Source organism: Pelobates fuscus, chromosome 12, assembly GCF_036172605.1.
Source record: "Pelobates fuscus isolate aPelFus1 chromosome 12, aPelFus1.pri, whole genome shotgun sequence".
NCBI lineage: Eukaryota > Metazoa > Chordata > Amphibia > Anura > Pelobatidae > Pelobates > Pelobates fuscus.
In genome coordinates this window covers 643,212-665,256 of record NC_086328.1, presented here as the reverse complement: position 1 = coordinate 665,256, position 22,045 = coordinate 643,212, and the positions used below count along the sequence as shown (strand labels likewise).

General features: G+C 45.6%; 1 protein-coding gene across 4 annotated transcripts in view; it reads right to left on the bottom strand.

The window, feature by feature from the left end:
- LOC134578350 (anillin-like) overlaps positions 1-21,015 on the bottom strand; it is a 72,917-nt gene extending 51,902 nt beyond the window's left edge. For 3 of the 4 annotated variants that reach the window (XM_063437335.1, XM_063437337.1, XM_063437338.1), the window contains exons 1-3: positions 20,846-21,015; positions 3,363-3,424; positions 2,831-3,049 (exon numbers count right to left, since the gene is read on the bottom strand). In XM_063437335.1, the coding sequence (XP_063293405.1) occupies positions 2,831-3,049; positions 3,363-3,396 (253 nt within the window). In that variant the 5' untranslated portion in view covers positions 3,397-3,424; positions 20,846-21,015. The remainder of the gene's footprint in view (positions 1-2,830; positions 3,050-3,362; positions 3,425-20,845) is intronic. The other variant, XM_063437336.1, reaches the window with a different exon arrangement.
- Between the last annotated feature and the right edge of the window lie 1,030 nt (positions 21,016-22,045).

Here is a 22,045-nt window from a genome sequence, read left to right as displayed (position 1 = left end):
CAAGAAAAGGCCTGAGTTTGTAAATGCCATGTGAAATTATGTGAAATGACAATCTATGCAGAAAATGTTGTAACGTGACGTATGAGTGGTTGAACCAATGCGTGTGATTCAACCCGAAACCCTCTGTGGAAGGTGGGACCGTGTTCTTATATACTCGTGGTATATCGTATGAGTATGAGTATGATAAGAAATGGCCTGAATAGTTAGTGCCATGTAATCGTAATGTACATGGTTGTAATAACATCATATCTCCATTATACTCTTTGAAAATAGGACCGTGTCCTTGAACTCGTGGTATGTCGTACGAGCATGACAGAAAAAGGAGCCGTAATGTAGGCTAACCATAACAGTAATATACATGTAATATCTGCATTGTAAAATAAAATAACTATTATTATTAAAACCATATATATATAATAAGCAAACTGAAACAAAATAGACAACCTAAGATCGTGTAAAATAAGTATTTGAAAGTTTAACCGATTACTGTGCAGGAAACGTATGATTGGTTGGATCAGTACGTGTGATTCAACCCGAGTATGCATGAAAAGGAATTAAATCCTTGTGTCATGGTTAACAACAAAGAAATGAGGCCTGTAACGTAGGCTGATTTAATTGTAATGAAATGGATAATTAAAAAAAAAAAAAAAACTCCAGTAAGCGTGGGAGTCCAATGTCTATACAGAAATGTTAGCTGGTTTCATACCCTGATGTAATAAGTGATACCTTAAAAATAGCATGAAAATGGTCTGTCTAATTTAACCAAGCAACTTTTTAACCAAATGTAAATACATGAAATTATGAAAATGTAACTCACGAAAAAGATCTATGTGAATACATAGCAGAATAACCGAATCTTAGTATGAAGGGAAACAGAAGTTAGCATGAATAGCTTAACCGCATGCATTTTAATGCAAACAGCAATCGTGCATAGAATATACTATGAATAAGTGCCGACCAGAAAACACAAACTGAAATGACAATCGTTTAAATGAAGCTAGGTTGGTTTTTACATGAAATGCAATAATGTCTGAGAAGCCTGTAGTACACTGAATGACCGGTAGGGGTCAGTGTGTAGGCGAAAATGCAGTGGTTCGATGGTTTGTACATGAAATGCAATAATGTCTGAGAAGCCTGTAGTACACCGAATGACCGGTAGGGGTCAGTGTGTAGGCGAAAATGCAGTGGTTCGTTGGTTTGTACATGAAATGCGATAATGTCTAAGAAGCCTGTAGTACACCCAAAGACCGGTAGGGGGTTTAAACGAATGATATGCATGAACATGCAATGGTTTTAGAACAGACTTAGACAAAATGCAGCCGTAAAGTGAGGACCTGACCCGTGCATGGTGCCGTGGGACTGATGCCTGGCATAACGGGTAGGTTGACTTACAGTTTGTGAGTCACTTGGACACCATCCACGGCGATGGATTGAAGAAAGAAGGTGGTAGGCCGGAAAAGCCTGTGGCTGGATTCCTGGCACAGCTCTGCTTAAAAAACCTCATGGAGTAATCAGGTAAAATGGCGTCTGGATGACCCGGAAGTGGAAATGATGCAGCGCTGACCTCGAACGATATGGAGCCAGGTAAGGGGTGTCCCTTAAGTAGGGAAGAGGTGTGTCATACGCCCCTCCCACAATTACAGGCCAAAAGGCCTTAATACATATATATATATATATATATATATATATATATTTTTTTTTTTTTTTAATTACGGTATCCAATATGATTTCCCTATGGGAGAATGCAGAAAATGATAGAAAGAAATAGAGAGAAATGCAAGGATTTCTTTACAAATGCATCCAATAATAATGGTTGACTGTACATGTACATGTGCTTTGCCATCATTATGGGTGTAACAGCATTATGGGGGACGTAGTCCACAACATCTGGAGTGCCAAAGGTTGCCTACCCCTGCTATAGGATAACCTGAACTACAGCTGGTATGGTCAGCACGCCCTGCTTGCTGCTGGTGTCTTCCAACACGTTAGGTACAGGAGCTCTGGTGGAATCTCTCTCTCTATGCTGGAGCCTGCTGTGAAGTCTCACAAGATGTAGCGGCTCAGCCGGCTTCTCGCAGTGTTTTGCTGCCAAGGCTAACATTCCCAGCATAGTTAGTGTATAACCGCTTGGGGCACTGTTTGGCTGCTTTAGCCACATTCCTCAGACAGCTGCACTGACCCGTGTATAAGTCGACTCTGCGTTTTTACATAAAGCACGAGTATATACGGTACATTCTGAGAGACTTGAAATTGCGGTTTAATGAAGGAGTGTGCTGGATCTTGTATGATATATTTTAGGGATCGACCGATTATCGGACAATATTCTGTATTTTCAGCAATATCGGTATCTGCCTATAAGATACCGATTTTGCAGACCAGGGCCGCCATCAGGGTGGGGCCAAGCACACTCTTACTTACCTTCCAAGTAGCTCCCTTTCTGCTTCCCTGTCTCTCACGAGTCCCGCGGCCGTCAGAGCGTTGCCACGGGTTACCATGGCAACACTAAGCTAGCCATGCAGGCCACGAGAATTAGACGGGGGAGCTGCTTGGAAGGTAACAGTGTTGGGCCCCACCGGATTGGCGCGGCCCCCCCAGGGAATGCCATATCCTCCCTCCCTGGCCAGGTAAGAAGCAGGAAGGGGGTACTACAACAAAATGTAAAAACTATTAAAAAAAAAAAAATAAAAAAAAAAAAAACATTTTGTACAGAACATTGTTAAGTTATCGGCTATCGGCCTGAAAGTTCACAAATTATTGGAATCGGCTCTAAAAAAAAAATCCCCCCAATATAATTATAAAATAAAAATCTACGCCACGTTTAATACATAACCTCCATAGGCACCTGTCCTGCTGTTCTCTCTCAGCATCTGAATCCTGGACCTGACAGAAGGGATGGCTGGGGTATCTGGTTTAATTTCCTGCTCTGTTAACCGCAGCAACGTAGACCAGTCTGCACTGGAAGAACATGTGAAATCCTCGCAGTTCTCAGTTCCATCCTCGGACACAGTCAAACGTTTCTTCCTAGGAGATTCAATTCCAGAATTGGAGCCTGGAAGAATCCCAATAATATGTCAGGACTAGGAAACCAACCAGCACGTTGGACAAGAACCAATTGTAACCTCATTATGGCAGGGCACTGTTCACCTGCTATTTGAATGCCAAGCACATTTTGTTAGAATCGTTGGTCTTGTTTTACCTATTGTACAGTGCCGAGGAATATGTAGGCATTATATAAATATTTGCAAGACAAACTAAATGGTTAAATTTTATACATTTAAGATACATCTTTCCTGGCGTCTAAAGGGATATAATTATGCGGGCAGCTTCAAACTACATACGTAACATTGGAACGACGGACTCACACAAACGCTTCAGAGGCTGCCGTCTGGTCTCCATTTTAATATTATACACAACCGGTATCACCCTGAGAGAGAGAGAGAGAAAATCTGAAAGTAAGACTACTGATTAAAGCAAATTATGCTAGGTTAATTATCATTATACTAGTTATTTCTGGACGTATGTTCAAAACAACAGTTCTCAGCAATGAGATAATAAAGAAAGCTTGAGGCAAGAACAGGCTTCCCATGTGTGATCTCTTGTGGAACACAGGCTATGGGTCTGTGGATGGACCACTCAGAACTGCGTGAAAAAATAATCACATACTAATAAACTGGGGTGAAAGTCCATAGTTTGACGAAAACATAGAGGTCCTAATGTCACTAGCCGCCGGTTATAGGTGGGGTCTTTAATACACAATAAATGGTCCTTACGTCACTAGCCACATGTTATAGGAGGGGTCTATTACACAATAAATGGTCCTTACGTCACTAGCCGCAGGTTATAGGAGGGGGTCTCTATTACACAATAAATGGTCCTTACGTCACTAGCCGCAGGTTATAGGAGGGGGTCTCTATTACACAATAAATGGTCCTTACGACACTAGCCGCAGGTTATAGGAGGGGGTCTATTACACAAAAAATGGTCCTTACGTCACTAGCCGCAGGTTATAGGAGGGGGTCTATTACACAATAAATGGTCCTTACGTCATTAGCCGCAGGTTATAGGAGGGGGTCTCTATTACACAATAAATGGTCCTTACGTCACTAGCCGCAGGTTATAGGAGGGGGTCTATTACACAATAAATGGTCCTTACGTCACTAGCCGCAGGTTATAGGAGGGTCTCTATTACACAATAAATGGTCCGTACGTCACTAGCCGCAGGTTATAGGAGGGGGTCTATTACACAATAAATGGTCCTTACATCACTAGCCGCAGGTTATAGGAGGGGGTCTATTACACAATAAACGGTCCTTACGTCACTAGCCGCAGGTTATAGGAGGGGGTCTATTACACAATAAATGGTCCTTACTTCACTAGCCGCAGGTTATAGGAGGGGGTCTATTACACAATAAATGGTCCTTACGTCACTAGCCGCAGGTTATAGGAGGGGGTCTCTATTACACAATAAATGGTCCTTACGTCACTAGCCGCAGGTTATAGGAGGGGGTCTATTACACAATAAATGGTCCTTACGTCACTAGCCGCAGGTTATAGGAGGGTCTCTATTACACAATAAATGGTCCTTACGTCACTAGCCGCAGGTTACAGGAGGGGGTCTATTACACAAGAAATGGTCCTTACGTCACTAGCCACATGTTATAGGAGGGGGTCTATTACACAATAAATGGTCCTTACGTCACTAGCCGCAGGTTATAGGAGGGGGTCTATTACACAAGAAATGGTCCTTACGTCACTAGCCACATGTTATAGGAGGGGGTCTATTACACAAGAAATGGTCCTTACGTCACTAAACGCAGGTTATAGGAGGGGGTCTATTACACAATAAATGGTCCTTACGTCACTTGCCGCAGGTTATAGGAGGGGGTCTATTACACAATAAATGGTCCTTGCGTCACTAGCCGCAGGTTACAGGAGGGGGTCTCTATTACACAATAAATGGTCCTTACGTCACTAGCCGCAGGTTATAGGAGGGGGTCTATTACACAATAAATGGTCCTTACGTCACTTGCCGCAGGTTATAGGAGGGGGTCTATTACACAATAAATGGTCCTTACGTCACTAGCCGCAGGTTACAGGAGGGGGTCTATTACACAATAAATGGTCCTTACGTCACTAGCCGCAGGTTATAGGAGGGGGTCTATTACACAATAAATGGTCCTTCCGTCACTAGCCGCAGGTTATAGGAGGGGGTCTATTACACAATAAATGGTCCTTACGTCACTAGTCGCAGGTTACAGGAGGGGGTCTATTACACAAGAAATGGTCCTTACGTCACTAGCCACATGTTATAGGAGGGGGTCTATTACACAATAAATGGTCCTTACGTCACTAGCCGCAGGTTATAGGAGGGGGTCTATTACACAAGAAATGGTCCTTACGTCACTAGCCACATGTTATAGGAGGGGGTCTATTACACAAGAAATGGTCCTTACGTCACTAGCCACATGTTATAGGAGGGGGTCTCTATTACACAATAAATGGTCCTTACGTCACTAGCCGCAGGTTATAGGAGGGGGTCTATTACACAATAAATGGTCCTTACGTCACTTGCCGCAGGTTATAGGAGGGGGTCTATTACACAATAAATGGTCCTTGCGTCACTAGCCGCAGGTTACAGGAGGGGGTCTCTATTACACAATAAATGGTCCTTACGTCACTAGCCGCAGGTTATAGGAGGGGGTCTATTACACAATAAATGGTCCTTACGTCACTTGCCGCAGGTTATAGGAGGGGGTCTATTACACAATAAATGGTCCTTACGTCACTTGCCGCAGGTTATAGGAGGGGGTCTATTACACAATAAATGGTCCTTACGTCACTAGCCGCAGGTTACAGGAGGGGGTCTATTACACAATAAATGGTCCTTACGTCACTAGCCGCAGGTTATAGGAGGGGGTCTATTACACAATAAATGGTCCTTCCGTCACTAGCCGCAGGTTATAGGAGCGGGTCTATTACACAATAAATGGTCCTTACGTCACTAGTCGCAGGTTATAGGAGGGGGTCTATTACACAATAAATGGTCCTTACGTCACTTGCCGCAGGTTATAGGAGGGGGTCTATTACACAATAAATGGTCCTTACGTCACTAGCCGCAGGTTATAGGAGGGGGTCTATTACACAATAAATGGTCCGTACGTCACTAGCCGCAGGTTACAGGAGGGGGTCTATTACACAATAAATGGTCCTTACGTCACTAGCCGCAGGTTATAGGAGGGGGTCTCTATTACACAATAAATGGTCCTTACGTCACTAGCCGCAGGTTATAGGAGGGGGTCTATTACACAATAAATGGTCCTTACGTCACTAGCCGCAGGTTACAGGAGGGGGTCTATTACACAATAAATGGTCCTTACGTCACTAGCCGCAGGTTATAGGAGGGGGTCTATTACACAATAAATGGTCCTTCCGTCACTAGCCGCAGGTTATAGGAGGGGGTCTATTACACAAAAAATGGTCCTTACGTCACTAGCCGCAGGTTACAGGAGGGGGTCTATTACACAATAAATGGTCCTTACGTCACTAGCCGCAGGTTATAGGAGGGGGTCTCTATTACACAATAAATGGTCCTTACGTCACTAGCCGCAGGTTATAGGAGGGGGTCTATTACACAATAAATGGTCCTTACGTCACTAGCCGCAGGTTATAGGAGGGTCTATTACACAATAAATGGTCCGTACGTCACTAGCCGCAGGTTATAGGAGGGGGTCTATTACACAATAAATGGTCCTTACATCACTAGCCGCAGGTTATAGGAGGGGGTCTATTACACAATAAACGGTCCTTACGTCACTAGCCGCAGGTTATAGGAGGGGGTCTATTACACAATAAATGGTCCTTACTTCACTAGCCGCAGGTTATAGGAGGGGGTCTATTACACAATAAATGGTCCTTACATCACTAGCCGCAGGTTATAGGAGGGGGTCTATTACACAATAAATGGTCCTTACGTCACTAGCCACATGTTATAGGAGGGGGTCTATTACACAAGAAATGGTCCTTACGTCACTAGCCGCAGGTTATAGGAGGGGGTCTATTACACAATAAATGGTCCTTACGTCACTAGCCACATGTTATAGGAGGGGGTCTATTACACAAGAAATGGTCCTTACGTCACTAGCCACATGTTATAGGAGGGGGTCTCTATTACACAATAAATGGTCCTTACGTCACTAGCCGCAGGTTATAGGAGGGGGTCTATTACACAATAAATGGTCCTTACGTCACTTGCCGCAGGTTATAGGAGGGGGTCTATTACACAATAAATGGTCCTTGCGTCACTAGCCGCAGGTTACAGGAGGGGGTCTATTACACAATAAATGGTCCTTACGTCACTAGCCGCAGGTTATAGGAGGGGTCTATTACACAATAAATGGTCCTTACGTCACTGGCCGCAGGTTATAGGAGGGGGTCTATTACACAATAAATGGTCCTTACGTCACTTGCCGCAGGTTATAGGAGGGGGTCTATTACACAATAAATGGTCCTTACGTCACTAGCCGCAGGTTATAGGAGGGGGTCTATTACACAATAAATGGTCCTTACGTCACTAGCCGCAAGTTACAGGAGGGGGTCTATTACACAATAAATGGTCCTTACGTCACTAGCCGCATGTTATAGGAGGGGTCTATTTATAATTCTTTATTTTTTTCGTGCAATAGGGTTAATACACACACGCCTGCGGTGCCATAACAGCGTCGTCAGGCATATCAAAGTTTACATTGTCATGACAGTGTTGTGTTGCACATTTTTCTTTTTAAACAGGTAACATACGTATGGTCATCAGGAAAAGATTATACGTAGTGGCGCTAGTGCTAAACATGTTAGTAAATAATAAACAACAATTATAAGCTGTGTCATTCTACCACCAAGAGTGGGTTAGCATAATACTGAGGTTGTGCAAGTCGCTGTTCTACCTAGGTGCGAGTATACGTTTAAGAAGTTACAGGTAGATTCAGTAGTGGGGGGTAGGCTAACCTCGCTGTCAGTAGTGCAGTGTATGTTATGCAGCAGGAGCAGCTTGACGAGTGTGATGAAAGTTATATGCTCTGTATGCTTAGAGCCGATTGATAGAGGCAAATATAAAAATTCCACAGTGTATGATAGACTATTTAAACTGCTTAACTGTAATGAAGAAAGTATATGCGCTGTGCGTGCCTATAGTGAAGAAATAATAATAAGAGCACAGTGCTCAAACAGCATAACGGTAAGCCAACTAGCAAGAAGGCTATCTCAGGGGCAGGCACTGGTTGGGTGTACACCTTGTGTTGGGCACATGGTGTAGCGTCCATTTTATGTGCCGGGCACAGTCCAGGCTATGCGGTTTAGCCAATCCCCATCCGTCTCAGCGCCGGTGCCTGGCGTGGCAGCCGGTGGGGGTCTGGGTGCGCAACGGGCCAAGTCCCCTGGTTCGTGGTGATTGCGTCAGGTGCTTGCCGTTCGTTGTGGGTGGAGGCCTCTGCTGAAGTGACTGGGTGAGTATAGGGAAGTCCCCCCTGTGAGTGGATGTATCGGGCTGGTTTGTGCCCTGGAGTCGGAGGGCTATGGTGCCGTCGCTCAGGAGGGATGTCGAGCTTCGTGATGGGAGGGGGGCTTTGGGCTGATTGTCCCAGGGTATGACGCTGTGCCGTCGGTGTACTCACAGCTGGTGGTCTGATGCTGACCCGTTGGGGCTTGCGTTTGGTCTCCCGCCTTCTCCTCCCCGCTTTCCATGCTGTAGTTGAGCCCCTTCCTGGGGTAGCAGGCTGTAGCGTGGTGACCTGAGGGGTTGTTGCCGATGGTGCTACTGCTTGAGTACTCTCGTGGGCTGAGAGCTTGGCCCAGAATTCGGCTATTAGGCGTTCCAGTCGTTCAGAGAGTGGTGGCAGTGGGAGACCGCGTTCTGGCTGGCACGTGGCATCCGCCATGTTGTGCTGCGCCGGACCTTCATTGCTGGCACGCTTGGTTTGGGGTCGTGGCCCTGAGTCGTAAGCTGTGTGCCGGGATATCCCTCTCCGGCAGGGGGGGGGGGAGAGAGTGCATCTGGGAGACCTCCAACTTAGTTGGCTGCAGGTAGCAGAGAGATCGGCCGCTTCCCCCATGCCGTCTGAGTAGGCCGCTTGTAGGCCTCAGGTCGATCCCCGGGATGTCTTTGCCTTTTTTGGCCGCTTGCTCGTTTCTACCTAACCTCCGTGGTAAGCTCCCGTCTCACAGGTCAGAAGGCAGGTAAATTTAGTGTTTAGTTTAGTTTTTAAGTTAGATTCAGTCGATTTTAGTGAGGAGCACGTCTGATGTGCGGCCGTTTGGCTTGGCTGCTAGGCTCCGCCCCTATAGGAGGGGTCTATTACACAATAAATGGTCCTTACGTCACTTGCCGCAGGTTATAGGAGGGGGTCTATTACACAATAAATGGTCCTTGCGTCACTAGCCGCAGGTTACAGGAGGGGGTCTATTACACAATAAATGGTCCTTACGTCACTTGCCGCAGGTTATAGGAGGGGGTCTATTACACAATAAATGGTCCTTACGTCACTAGCCGCAGGTTACAGGAGGGGGTCTATTACACAATAAATGGTCCTTCCGTCACTAGCCGCAGGTTATAGGAGGGGGTCTATTACACAATAAATGGTCCTTACGTCACTAGCCGCAGGTTATAGGAGGGGGTCTATTACACAATAAATGGTCCTTCCGTCACTAGCCGCAGGTTATAGGAGGGGGTCTATTACACAATAAATGGTCCTTACGTCACTAGTCGCAGGTTACAGGAGGGGGTCTATTACACAATAAATGGTCCTTACGTCACTAGCCGCAGGTTATAGGAGGGGGTCTATTACACAATAAATGGTCCTTACGTCACTAGTCGCAGGTTACAGGAGGGGGTCTATTACACAATAAATGGTCCTTACGTCACTAGCCGCAGGTTATAGGAGGGGTCTATTACACAATAAATGGTCCATACGTCACTAGCCGCAGGTTATAGGAGGGGTCTATTACACAATAAATGGTCCTTACGTCACTAGCCGCAGGTTATAGGAGGGGGTCTATTACACAATAAATGGTCCTTGCGTCACTAGCCGCAGGTTACAGGAGGGGGTCTCTATTACACAATAAATGGTCCTTACGTCACGAGCCGCAGGTTATAGGAGGGGGTCTATTACACAATAAATGGTCCTTACGTCACTTGCCGCAGGTTATAGGAGGGGGTCTATTACACAATAAATGGTCCTTACGTCACTAGCCGCAGGTTACAGGAGGGGGTCTATTACACAATAAATGGTCCTTACGTCACTAGCCGCAGGTTATAGGAGGGGGTCTATTACACAATAAATGGTCCTTCCGTCACTAGTCGCAGGTTACAGGAGGGGGTCTATTACACAATAAATGGTCCTTACGTCACTAGCCGCAGGTTACAGGAGGGGGTCTATTACACAATAAATGGTCCTTACGTCACTAGCCGCAGGTTACAGGAGGGGGTCTATTACACAATAAATGGTCCTTACGTCACTAGTCGCAGGTTACAGGAGGGGGTCTATTACACAATAAATGGTCCTTACGTCACTAGCCGCAGGTTATAGGAGGGGTCTATTACACAATAAATGGTCCTTACGTCACTGGCCGCAGGTTATAGGAGGGGGTCTATTACACAATAAATGGTCCTTACGTCACTTGCCGCAGGTTATAGGAGGGGGTCTATTACACAATAAATGGTCCTTACGTCACTAGCCGCAGGTTATAGGAGGGGGTCTATTACACAATAAATGGTCCTTACGTCACTAGCCGCAGGTTACAGGAGGGGGTCTATTACACAATAAATGGTCCTTACGTCACTAGCCGCAGGTTATAGGAGGGGGTCTCTATTACACAATAAATGGTCCTTACGTCACTAGCCGCAGGTTATAGGAGGGGGTCTATTACACAATAAATGGTCCTTACGTCACTAGCCGCAGGTTATAGGAGGGTCTCTATTACACAATAAATGGTCCTTACGTCACTTGCCGCAGGTTATAGGAGGGGGTCTATTACACAATAAATGGTCCTTACGTCACTAGCCGCAGGTTATAGGAGGGGGTCTATTACACAATAAATGGTCCTTCCGTCACTAGCCGCAGGTTATAGGAGGGGGTCTATTACACAATAAATGGTCCTTACGTCACTAGCCGCAGGTTACAGGAGGGGGTCTATTACACAATAAATGGTCCTTACGTCACTAGCCGCAGGTTATAGGAGGGGGTCTCTATTACACAATAAATGGTCCTTACGTCACTAGCCGCAGGTTATAGTAGGGGGTCTATTACACAATAAATGGTCCTTACGTCACTAGCCGCAGGTTATAGGAGGGTCTCTATTACACAATAAATGGTCCGTACGTCACTAGCCGCAGGTTACAGGAGGGGGTCTATTACACAATAAATGGTCCTTACGTCACTAGCCGCAGGTTATAGGAGGGTCTCTATTACACAATAAATGGTCCGTACGTCACTAGCCGCAGGTTATAGGAGGGGGTCTATTACACAATAAATGGTCCTTACATCACTAGCCGCAGGTTATAGGAGGGGGTCTATTACACAATAAACGGTCCTTACGTCACTAGCCGCAGGTTATAGGAGGGGGTCTATTACACAATAAATGGTCCTTACTTCACTAGCCGCAGGTTATAGGAGGGGGTCTATTACACAATAAATGGTCCTTACGTCACTAGCCGCAGGTTATAGGAGGGGGTCTATTACACAATAAATGGTCCTTACGTCACTAGCCGCAGGTTATAGGAAGGGGTCTCTATTACACAATAAATGGTCCTTACGTCACTAGTCGCAGGTTATAGGAGGGGGTCTCTATTACACAATAAATGGTCCTTACGTCACTAGCCGCAGGTTATAGGAGGGGGTCTATTACACAATAAATGGTCCTTACGTCACTTGCCGCAGGTTATAGGAGGGGGTCTATTGCACAATAAATGGTCCTTACGTCACTAGCCGCAGGTTACAGGAGGGGGTCTATTACACAATAAATGGTCCTTACGTCACTAGCCGCAGGTTATAGGAGGGGGTCTATTACACAATAAATGGTCCTTCCGTCACTAGCCGCAGGTTATAGGAGGGGGTCTATTACACAATAAATGGTCCTTACGTCACTAGTCGCAGGTTACAGGAGGGGGTCTATTACACAATAAATGGTCCTTACGTCACTAGCCGCAGGTTATAGGAGGGGTCTATTACACAATAAATGGTCCTTACGTCACTGGCCGCAGGTTATAGGAGGGGGTCTATTACACAATAAATGGTCCTTACGTCACTTGCCGCAGGTTATAGGAGGGGGTCTATTACACAATAAATGGTCCTTACGTCACTAGCCGCAGGTTATAGGAGGGGGTCTATTACACAATAAATGGTCCTTACGTCACTAGCCGCAAGTTACAGGAGGGGGTCTATTACACAATAAATGGTCCTTACGTCACTAGCCGCATGTTATAGGAGGGGTCTATTACACAATAAATGGTCCTTACGTCACTAGCCGCAGGTTATAGGAGGGGTCTATTACACAATAAATGGTCCTTACGTCACTAGCTGCAGGTTATAGGAGGGGGTCTATTACACAATAAATGGTCCTTAAGTCACTAGCCGCAGGTTATAGGAGGGGGTCTATTACACAATAAATGGTCCTCACGTCACTAGCCGCAGGTTACAGGAGGGGGTCTATTACACAATAAATGGTCCTCACGTCACTAGCCGCAGGTTATAGGAGGGGGTCTATTACACAATAAATGGTCCTTACGTCACTAGCCGCAGGTTACAGGAGGGGGTCTCTATTACACAATAAATGGTCCTTACGTCACTAGCCGCAGGTTATAGGAGGGGGTCTATTACACAATAAATGGTCCTTACGTCACTAGCCGCAGGTTACATGAGGGGGTCTCTATTACACAATAAATGGTCCTTACGTCACTAGCCGCAGGTTATAGGAGGGGGTCTATTACACAATAAATGGTCCTTCCGTCACTAGCCGCAGGTTATAGGAGGGGGTCTATTACACAATAAATGGTCCTTACGTCACTAGTCGCAGGTTACAGGAGGGGGTCTATTACACAATAAATGGTCCTTACGTCACTAGCCGCAGGTTATAGGAGGGGTCTATTACACAATAAATGGTCCTTACGTCACTGGCCGCAGGTTATAGGAGGGGGTCTATTACACAATAAATGGTCCTTACGTCACTTGCCGCAGGTTATAGGAGGGGGTCTATTACACAATAAATGGTCCTTACGTCACTAGCCGCAGGTTATAGGAGGGGGTCTATTACACAATAAATGGTCCTTACGTCACTAGCCGCAAGTTACAGGAGGGGGTCTATTACACAATAAATGGTCCTTACGTCACTAGCCGCATGTTATAGGAGGGGTCTATTACACAATAAATGGTCCTTACGTCACTAGCCGCAGGTTATAGGAGGGGTCTATTACACAATAAATGGTCCTTACGTCACTAGCCGCAGGTTATAGGAGGGGTCTATTACACAATAAATGGTCCTTACGTCACTAGCCGCAGGTTATAGGAGGGGGTCTATTACACAATAAATGGTCCTTACGTCACTTGCCGCAGGTTATAGGAGGGGGTCTATTACACAATAAATGGTCCTCACGTCACTAGCCGCAGGTTATAGGAGGGGGTCTATTACACAATAAATGGTCCTCACGTCACTAGCCGCAGGTTACAGGAGGGGGTCTATTACACAATAAATGGTCCTCACGTCACTAGCCGCAGGTTATAGGAGGGGGTCTATTACACAATAAATGGTCCTTACGTCACTAGCCGCAGGTTACAGGAGGGGGTCTCTATTACACAATAAATGGTCCTTACGTCACTAGCCGCAGGTTATAGGAGGGTCTCTATTACACAATAAATGGTCCTCACGTCACTAGCCGCAGGTTATAGGAGGGGGTCTATTACACAATAAATGGTCCTTACGTCACTTGCCGCAGGTTATAGGAGGGGGTCTATTACACAATAAATGGTCCTTACGTCACTAGCCGCAGGTTATAGGAGGGGGTCTATTACACAATAAATGGTCCTTACGTCACTAGCCGCAGGTTATAGGAGGGGGTCTATTACACAATAAATGGTCCTTACGTCACTAGCCGCAGGTTATAGGAGGGGGTCTCTATTACACAATAAATGGTCCTTACATCACTAGCCGCAGGTTATAGGAGGGGGTCTATTACACAATAAATGGTCCTTACGTCACTAGCCGCAGGTTATAGGAGGGGGTCTATTACACAATAAATGGTCCTTACGTCACTAGCCGCAGGTTATAGGAGGGGGTCTCTATTACACAATAAATGGTCCTTACATCACTAGCCGCAGGTTATAGGAGGGGGTCTATTACACAATAAATGGTCCATACGTCACTAGCCGCAGGTTATAGGAGGGGGTCTATTACACAATAAATGGTCCTTACGTCACTAGCCGCAGGTTATAGGAGGGGGTCTATTACACAATAAATGGTCCTTACGTCACTAGCCGCAGGTTATAGGAGGGTCTCTATTACACAATAAATGGTCCTTACGTCACTAGCCGCAGGTTATAGGAGGGGGTCTATTACACAATAAATGGTCCTTACGTCACTAGCCGCAGGTTATAGGAGGGGGTCTCTATTACACAATAAATGGTCCTCACGTCACTAGCCGCAGGTTATAGGAGGGGGTCTCTATTACACAATAAATGGTGCTTACGTCACTAGCCGCAGGTTATAGGAGGGGGTCTATTACACAATAAATGGTCCTTACGTCACTAGCCGCAGGTTATAGGAGGGGGTCTCTATTACACAATAAATGGTCCTTACGTCACTAGCCGCAGGTTATAGGAGGGGGTCTATTACACAATAAATGGTCCTTACGTCACTAGCCGCAGGTTATAGGAGGGTCTCTATTACACAATAAATGGTCCTCACGTCACTAGCCGCAGGTTATAGGAGGGGGTCTATTACACAATAAATGGTCCTTACGTCACTAGCCGCAGGTTATAGGAGGGGGTCTCTATTACACAATAAATGGTCCTCATGTCACTAGCCGCAGGTTATAGGAGGGGGTCTCTATTACACAATAAATGGTGCTTACGTCACTAGCCGCAGGTTATAGGAGGGGGTCTATTACACAATAAATGGTCCTTACGTCACTAGTCGCAGGTTATAGGAGGGTCTCTATTACACAATAAATGGTCCTTACGTCACTAGCCGCATGTTATAGGAGGGTCTCTATTACACAATAAATGGTCCTCACGTCACTAGCCGCAGGTTACAGGAGGGGGTCTATTACACAATAAATGGTCCTTACGTCACTAGCCGCAGGTTATAGGAGGGGTCTCTATTACACAATAAATGGTCCTTACGTCACTAGCCGCAGGTTATAGGAGGGGGTCTATTACACAATAAATGGTCCTTACGTCACTAGCCGCAGGTTATAGGAGGGGGTCTCTATTACACAATAAATGGTCCTTACGTCACTAGCCGCATGTTATAGGAGGGTCTCTATTACACAATAAATGGTCCTCACGTCACTAGCCGCAGGTTACAGGAGGGGGTCTATTACACAATAAATGGTCCTTACGTCACTAGCCGCAGGTTATAGGAGGGGTCTCTATTACACAATAAATGGTCCTTACGTCACTAGCCGCAGGTTATAGGAGGGGTCTCTATTACACAATAAATGGTCCTTACGTCACTAGCCGCAGGTTATAGGAGGGGGTCTATTACACAATAAATGGTCCTTACGTCACTAGCCGCAGGTTATAGGAGGGGGTCTATTACACAATAAATGGTCCTTACGTCACTAGCCGCAGGTTATAGGAGGGTCTCTATTACACAATAAATGGTCCTTACGTCACTAGCCGCAGGTTATAGGAGGGGTCTCTATTACACAATAAATGGTCCTTACGTCACTAGCCGCAGGTTATAGGAGGGGGTCTATTACACAATAAATGGTCCTTACGTCACTAGCCACAGGTTATAGGAGGGTCTCTATTACACAATAAATGGTCCTCACGTCACTAGCCGCAGGTTATAGGAGGGGGTCTCTATTACACAATAAATGGTCCTTACGTCACTAGCCGCAGGTTATAGGAGGGGGTCTCTATTACACAATAAATGGTCCTTACGTCACTAGCCGCAGGTTATAGGAGGGGGTCTATTACACAATAAATGGTCCTTACGTCACTAGCCGCAGGTTACAGGAGGGGTCTCTATTACACAATAAATGGTCCTTACGTCACTAGCCGCAGGTTATAGGAGGGGTCTCTATTACACAATAAATGGTCCTCACGTCACTAGCCGCAGGTTATAGGAGGGGGTCTATTACACAATAAATGGTCCTTACGTCACTAGCCGCAGGTTATAGGAGGGGGTCTCTATTACACAATAAATGGTCCTTACGTCACTAGCCGCAGGTTATAGGAGGGGGTCTCTATTACACAATAAATGGTCCTTACGTCACTAGCCGCAGGTTATAGGAGGGGGTCTATTACACAATAAATGGTCCATACGTCACTAGCCGCAGGTTATAGGAGGGGGTCTATTACACAATAAATGGTCCTTACGTCACTAGCCGCAGGTTATAGGAGGGTCTCTATTACACAATAAATGGTCCTTACGTCACTAGCCGCAGGTTATAGGAGGGTCTCTATTACACAATAAATGGTCCTTACGTCACTAGCCGCAGGTTATAGGAGGGGGTCTCTATTACACAATAAATGGTCCTCACGTCACTAGCCGCAGGTTATAGGAGGGGGTCTATTACACAATAAATGGTCCTTACGTCACTAGCCGCAGGTTATAGGAGGGTCTCTATTACACAATAAATGGTCCTTACGTCACTAGCCGCAGGTTATAGGAGGGGGTCTCTATTACACAATAAATGGTCCTTACGTCACTAGCCGCAGGTTATAGGAGGGGGTCTCTATTACACAATAAATGGTCCTTACGTCACTAGCCGCAGGTTATAGGAGGGGGTCTATTACACAATAAATGGTCCTTACGTCACTAGCCGCAGGTTATAGGAGGGGGTCTATTACACAATAAATGGTCCTTACGTCACTAGCCGCAGGTTATAGGAGGGGGTCTCTATTACACAATAAATGGTCCTTACGTCACTAGCCGCAGGTTATAGGAGGGGGTCTCTATTACACAATAAATGGTCCTTACGTCACTAGCCGCAGGTTATAGGAGGGGGTCTCTATTACACAATAAATGGTCCTTACGACACTAGCCGCAGGTTATAGGAGGGGGTCTATTACACAAAAAATGGTCCTTACGTCACTAGCCGCAGGTTATAGGAGGGGGTCTATTACACAATAAATGGTCCTTACGTCACTAGCCGCAGGTTATAGGAGGGGGTCTATTACACAATAAATGGTCCTTACGTCACTAGCCGCAGGTTATAGGAGGGGGTCTCTATTACACAATAAATGGTCCTTACGTCACTAGCCGCAGGTTATAGGAGGGGGTCTATTACACAATAAATGGTCCTTACGTCACTAGTCGCAGGTTATAGGAGGGGGTCTATTACACAATAAATGGTCCTTACGTCACTAGCCGCAGGTTATAGGAGGGGGTCTCTATTACACAATAAATGGTCCTTACGTCACTAGTCGCAGGTTATAGGAGGGGGTCTATTACACAATAAATGGTCCTTACGTCACTGGCCGCAGGTTATAGGAGGGTCTCTATTACACAATAAATGGTCCTTACGTCACTAGTCGCAGGTTACAGGAGGGGGTCTATTACACAATAAATGGTCCTTACGTCACTAGCTGCAGGTTATAGGAGGGGGTCTATTACACAATAAATGGTCCTTACGTCACTAGCCGCAGGTTATAGGAGGGGGTCTATTACACAATAAATGGTCCTTACGTCACTGGCCGCAGGTTATAGGAGGGGGTCTATTACACAATAAATGGTCCTTACGTCACTAGCCGCAGGTTATAGGAGGGGGTCTATTACACAATAAATGGTCCTTACGTCACTAGCCACAGGTTACAGGAGGGGGTCTATTACACAATAAATGGTGCTTACGTCACTAGCCGCAGGTTATAGGAGGGTCTCTATTACACAATAAATGGTCCTTACGTCACTAGCCGCAGGTTATAGGAGGGGGTCTATTACACAATAAATGGTCCTTACATCACTGGCCGCAGGTTATAGGAGGGGGTCTATTACACAATAAATGGTCCTTACGTCACTGGCCGCAGGTTATAGGAGGGGGTCTCTATTACACAATAAATGGTCCTTACGTCACTAGCCGCAGGTTACAGGAGGGGGTCTCTATTACACAATAAATGGTCCTTACATCACTGGCCGCAGGTTATAGGAGGGGGTCTATTACACAATAAATGGTCCTTACGTCACTAGCCGCAGGTTATAGGAGGGGGTCTCTATTACACAATAAATGGTCCTTACGTCACTAGCCGCAGGTTATAGGAGGGGGTCTATTACACAATAAATGGTCCTTACGTCACTAGCCGCAGGTTATAGGAGGGGGTCTCTATTACACAATAAATGGTCCTTACGTCACTAGCCGCAGGTTATAGGAGGGGGTCTATTACACAATAAATGGTCCTTACGTCACTAGTCGCAGGTTATAGGAGGGGGTCTATTACACAATAAATGGTCCTTCCGTCACTAGCCGCAGGTTATAGGAGGGGGTCTCTATTACACAATAAATGGTCCTTACGTCACTAGCCGCAGGTTACAGGAGGGGGTCTATTAGACAATAAATGGTCCTTACGTCACTAGCCGCAGGTTATAGGAGGGTCTCTATTACACAATAAATGGTCCTTACGTCACTGGCCGCAGGTTATAGGAGGGGGTCTATTACACAATAAATGGTCCTTACGTCACTGGCCGCAGGTTATAGGAGGGGGTCTATTACACAATAAATGGTCCTTACGTCACTGGCCGCAGGTTATAGGAGGGGGTCTCTATTACACAATAAATGGTCCTTACGTCACTAGCCGCAGGTTACAGGAGGGGGTCTCTATTACACAATAAATGGTCCTTACGTCACTAGCCGCAGGTTACAGGAGGGGGTCTCTATTACACAATAAATGGTCCTTACGTCACTAGCCGCAGGTTATAGGAGGGGTCTATTACACAATAAATGGTCCTTACGTCACTAGCCGCAGGTTATAGGAGGGGGTCTATTACACAATAAATGGTCCTTACATCACTAGCCGCAGGTTATAGGAGGGGGTCTCTATTACACAATAAATGGTCCTTACGTCACTAGCCGCAGGTTATAGGAGGGGGTCTCTATTACACAATAAATGGTCCTTACGTCACTGGCCGCAGGTTATAGGAGGGGGTCTATTACACAATAAATGGTCCTTACGTCACTAGCCGCAGGTTATAGGAGGGTCTCTATTACACAATAAATGGTCCTTACGTCACTAGCCGCAGGTTACAGGAGGGGGTCTATTACACAATAAATGGTCCTTACGTCACTGGCCGCAGGTTATAGGAGGGGGTCTATTACACAATAAATGGTCCTTACGTCACTAGCCGCAGGTTACAGGAGGGGGTCTCTATTACACAATAAATGGTCCTTACGTCACTGGCCGCAGGTTACAGGAGGGGGTCTCTATTACACAATAAATGGTCCTTACGTCACTGGCCGCAGGTTATAGGAGGGGGTCTCTATTACACAATAAATGGTCCTTACGTCACTGGCCGCAGGTTATAGGAGGGGGTCTCTATTACACAATAAATGGTCCTTACGTCACTGGCCGCAGGTTATAGGAGGGGGTCTATTACACAATAAATGGTCCTTACGTCACTAGCCGCAGGTTATAGGAGGGGTCTATTACACAATAAATGGTCCTTACGTCACTAGCCGCAGGTTATAGGAGGGGGTCTCTATTACACAATAAATGGTCCTTACGTCACTAGCCGCAGGTTATAGGAGGGGGTCTATTACACAATAAATGGTCCTTACGTCACTAGCCGCAGGTTATAGGAGGGGGTCTCTATTACACAATAAATGGTCCTTACGTCACTAGCCGCAGGTTATAGGAGGGGTCTATTACACAATAAATGGTCCTTACGTCACTAGCCGCAGGTTATAGGAGGGGGTCTCTATTACACAATAAATGGTCCTTACGTCACTAGCCGCAGGTTATAGGAGGGGGTCTATTACACAATAAATGGTCCTTACGTCACTAGCCGCAGGTTACAGGAGGGGGTCTCTATTACACAATAAATGGTCCTTACGTCACTAGCCGCAGGTTATAGGAGGGGGTCTATTACACAATAAATGGTCCTTACGTCACTAGCCGCAGGTTATAGGAGGGTCTCTATTACACAATAAATGGTCCTTACGTCACTAGCCGCAGGTTACAGGAGGGGGTCTATTACACAATAAATGGTCCTTACGTCACTGGCCGCAGGTTATAGGAGGGTCTCTATTACACAATAAATGGTCCTTACGTCACTGGCCGCAGGTTACAGGAGGGGGTCTATTACACAATAAATGGTCCTTGCGTCACTAGCCGCAGGTTATAGGAGGGGGTCTATTACACAATAAATGGTCCTTACGTCACTAGCCGCAGGTTATAGGAGGGGGTCTATTACACAATAAATGGTCCTTACGTCACTGGCCGCAGGTTATAGGAGGGGGTCTATTACACAATAAATGGTCCTTACGTCACTAGCCGCAGGTTATAGGAGGGGGTCTATTACACAATAAATGGTCCTTACGTCACTAGCCGCAGGTTATAGGAGGGGGTCTATTACACAATAAATGGTCCTTACGTCACTAGCCGCAGGTTACAGGAGGGGGGTCTATTACACAATAAATGGTCCTTACGTCACTGGCCGCAGGTTACAGGAGGGTCTCGGGAGATGGCACCAGGCTCGCGGTCAGATTGCTATACCGTGTCCTGGTCGGAGTGTGCGGTGCGGATCTCTTCCTGACAGAAATTCAAACTACCCGCGCATCAAGCCCCGCCCTCCACTACGTCACACGCCGAGGCACGTACAATGACAGCCGCGAGAATGGGCGGGAAAATCACCTGTAATCTGCTGTGTGACGTCACAACCCCACCTCATATAATATCCTCACATCCCATATTATAACATTACCTCATATAATATCCTCACACCCCCTATTATAACATTACCTCATATAATATCCTCACACCCCATATTATAACATTACCTCATATAATATCCTCACACCCCATATTATAACATTACCTCATATAATATCCTCACACCCCATATTATAACATTACCTCATATAATATCCTCACACCCCATATTATAACATAACATTACCTCATATAATATCCTCACATCCCATATTATAACCCCACCTCATATAATATCCTCACACCCCATATTATAATCCCACCTCATATAATATCCTCACACCCCATATTATAACATTACCTCATATAATATCCTCACACCCCATATTATAACCCCACCTCATATAATATCCTCACACCCCATATTATAACATTACCTCATATAATATCCTCACACCCCATATTATAACATTACCTCATATAATATCCTCACACCCCATATTATAACCCCACCTCATATAATATCCTCACACCCCATATTATAACCCCACCTCATAATATCCTCACACCCCATATTATAACCCCACCTCATATATCCTCACACCCCATATTATAACATTACCTCATATAATATCCTCACACCCCATATTATAACATTACCTCATATAATATCCTCACACCCCATATTATAACATTACCTCATATAATATCCTCACACCCCATATTATAACCCCACCTCATATAATATCCTCACACCCCATATTATAACCCCACCTCATAATATCCTCACACCCCATATTATAACCCCACCTCATATATCCTCACACCCCATATTATAACATTACCTCATATAATATCCTCACACCCCATATTATAACATTACCTCATATAATATCCTCACACCCCATATTATACCATAACATTACCTCATATAATATCCTCACACCCCATATTATAACATTACATTACCTCATATA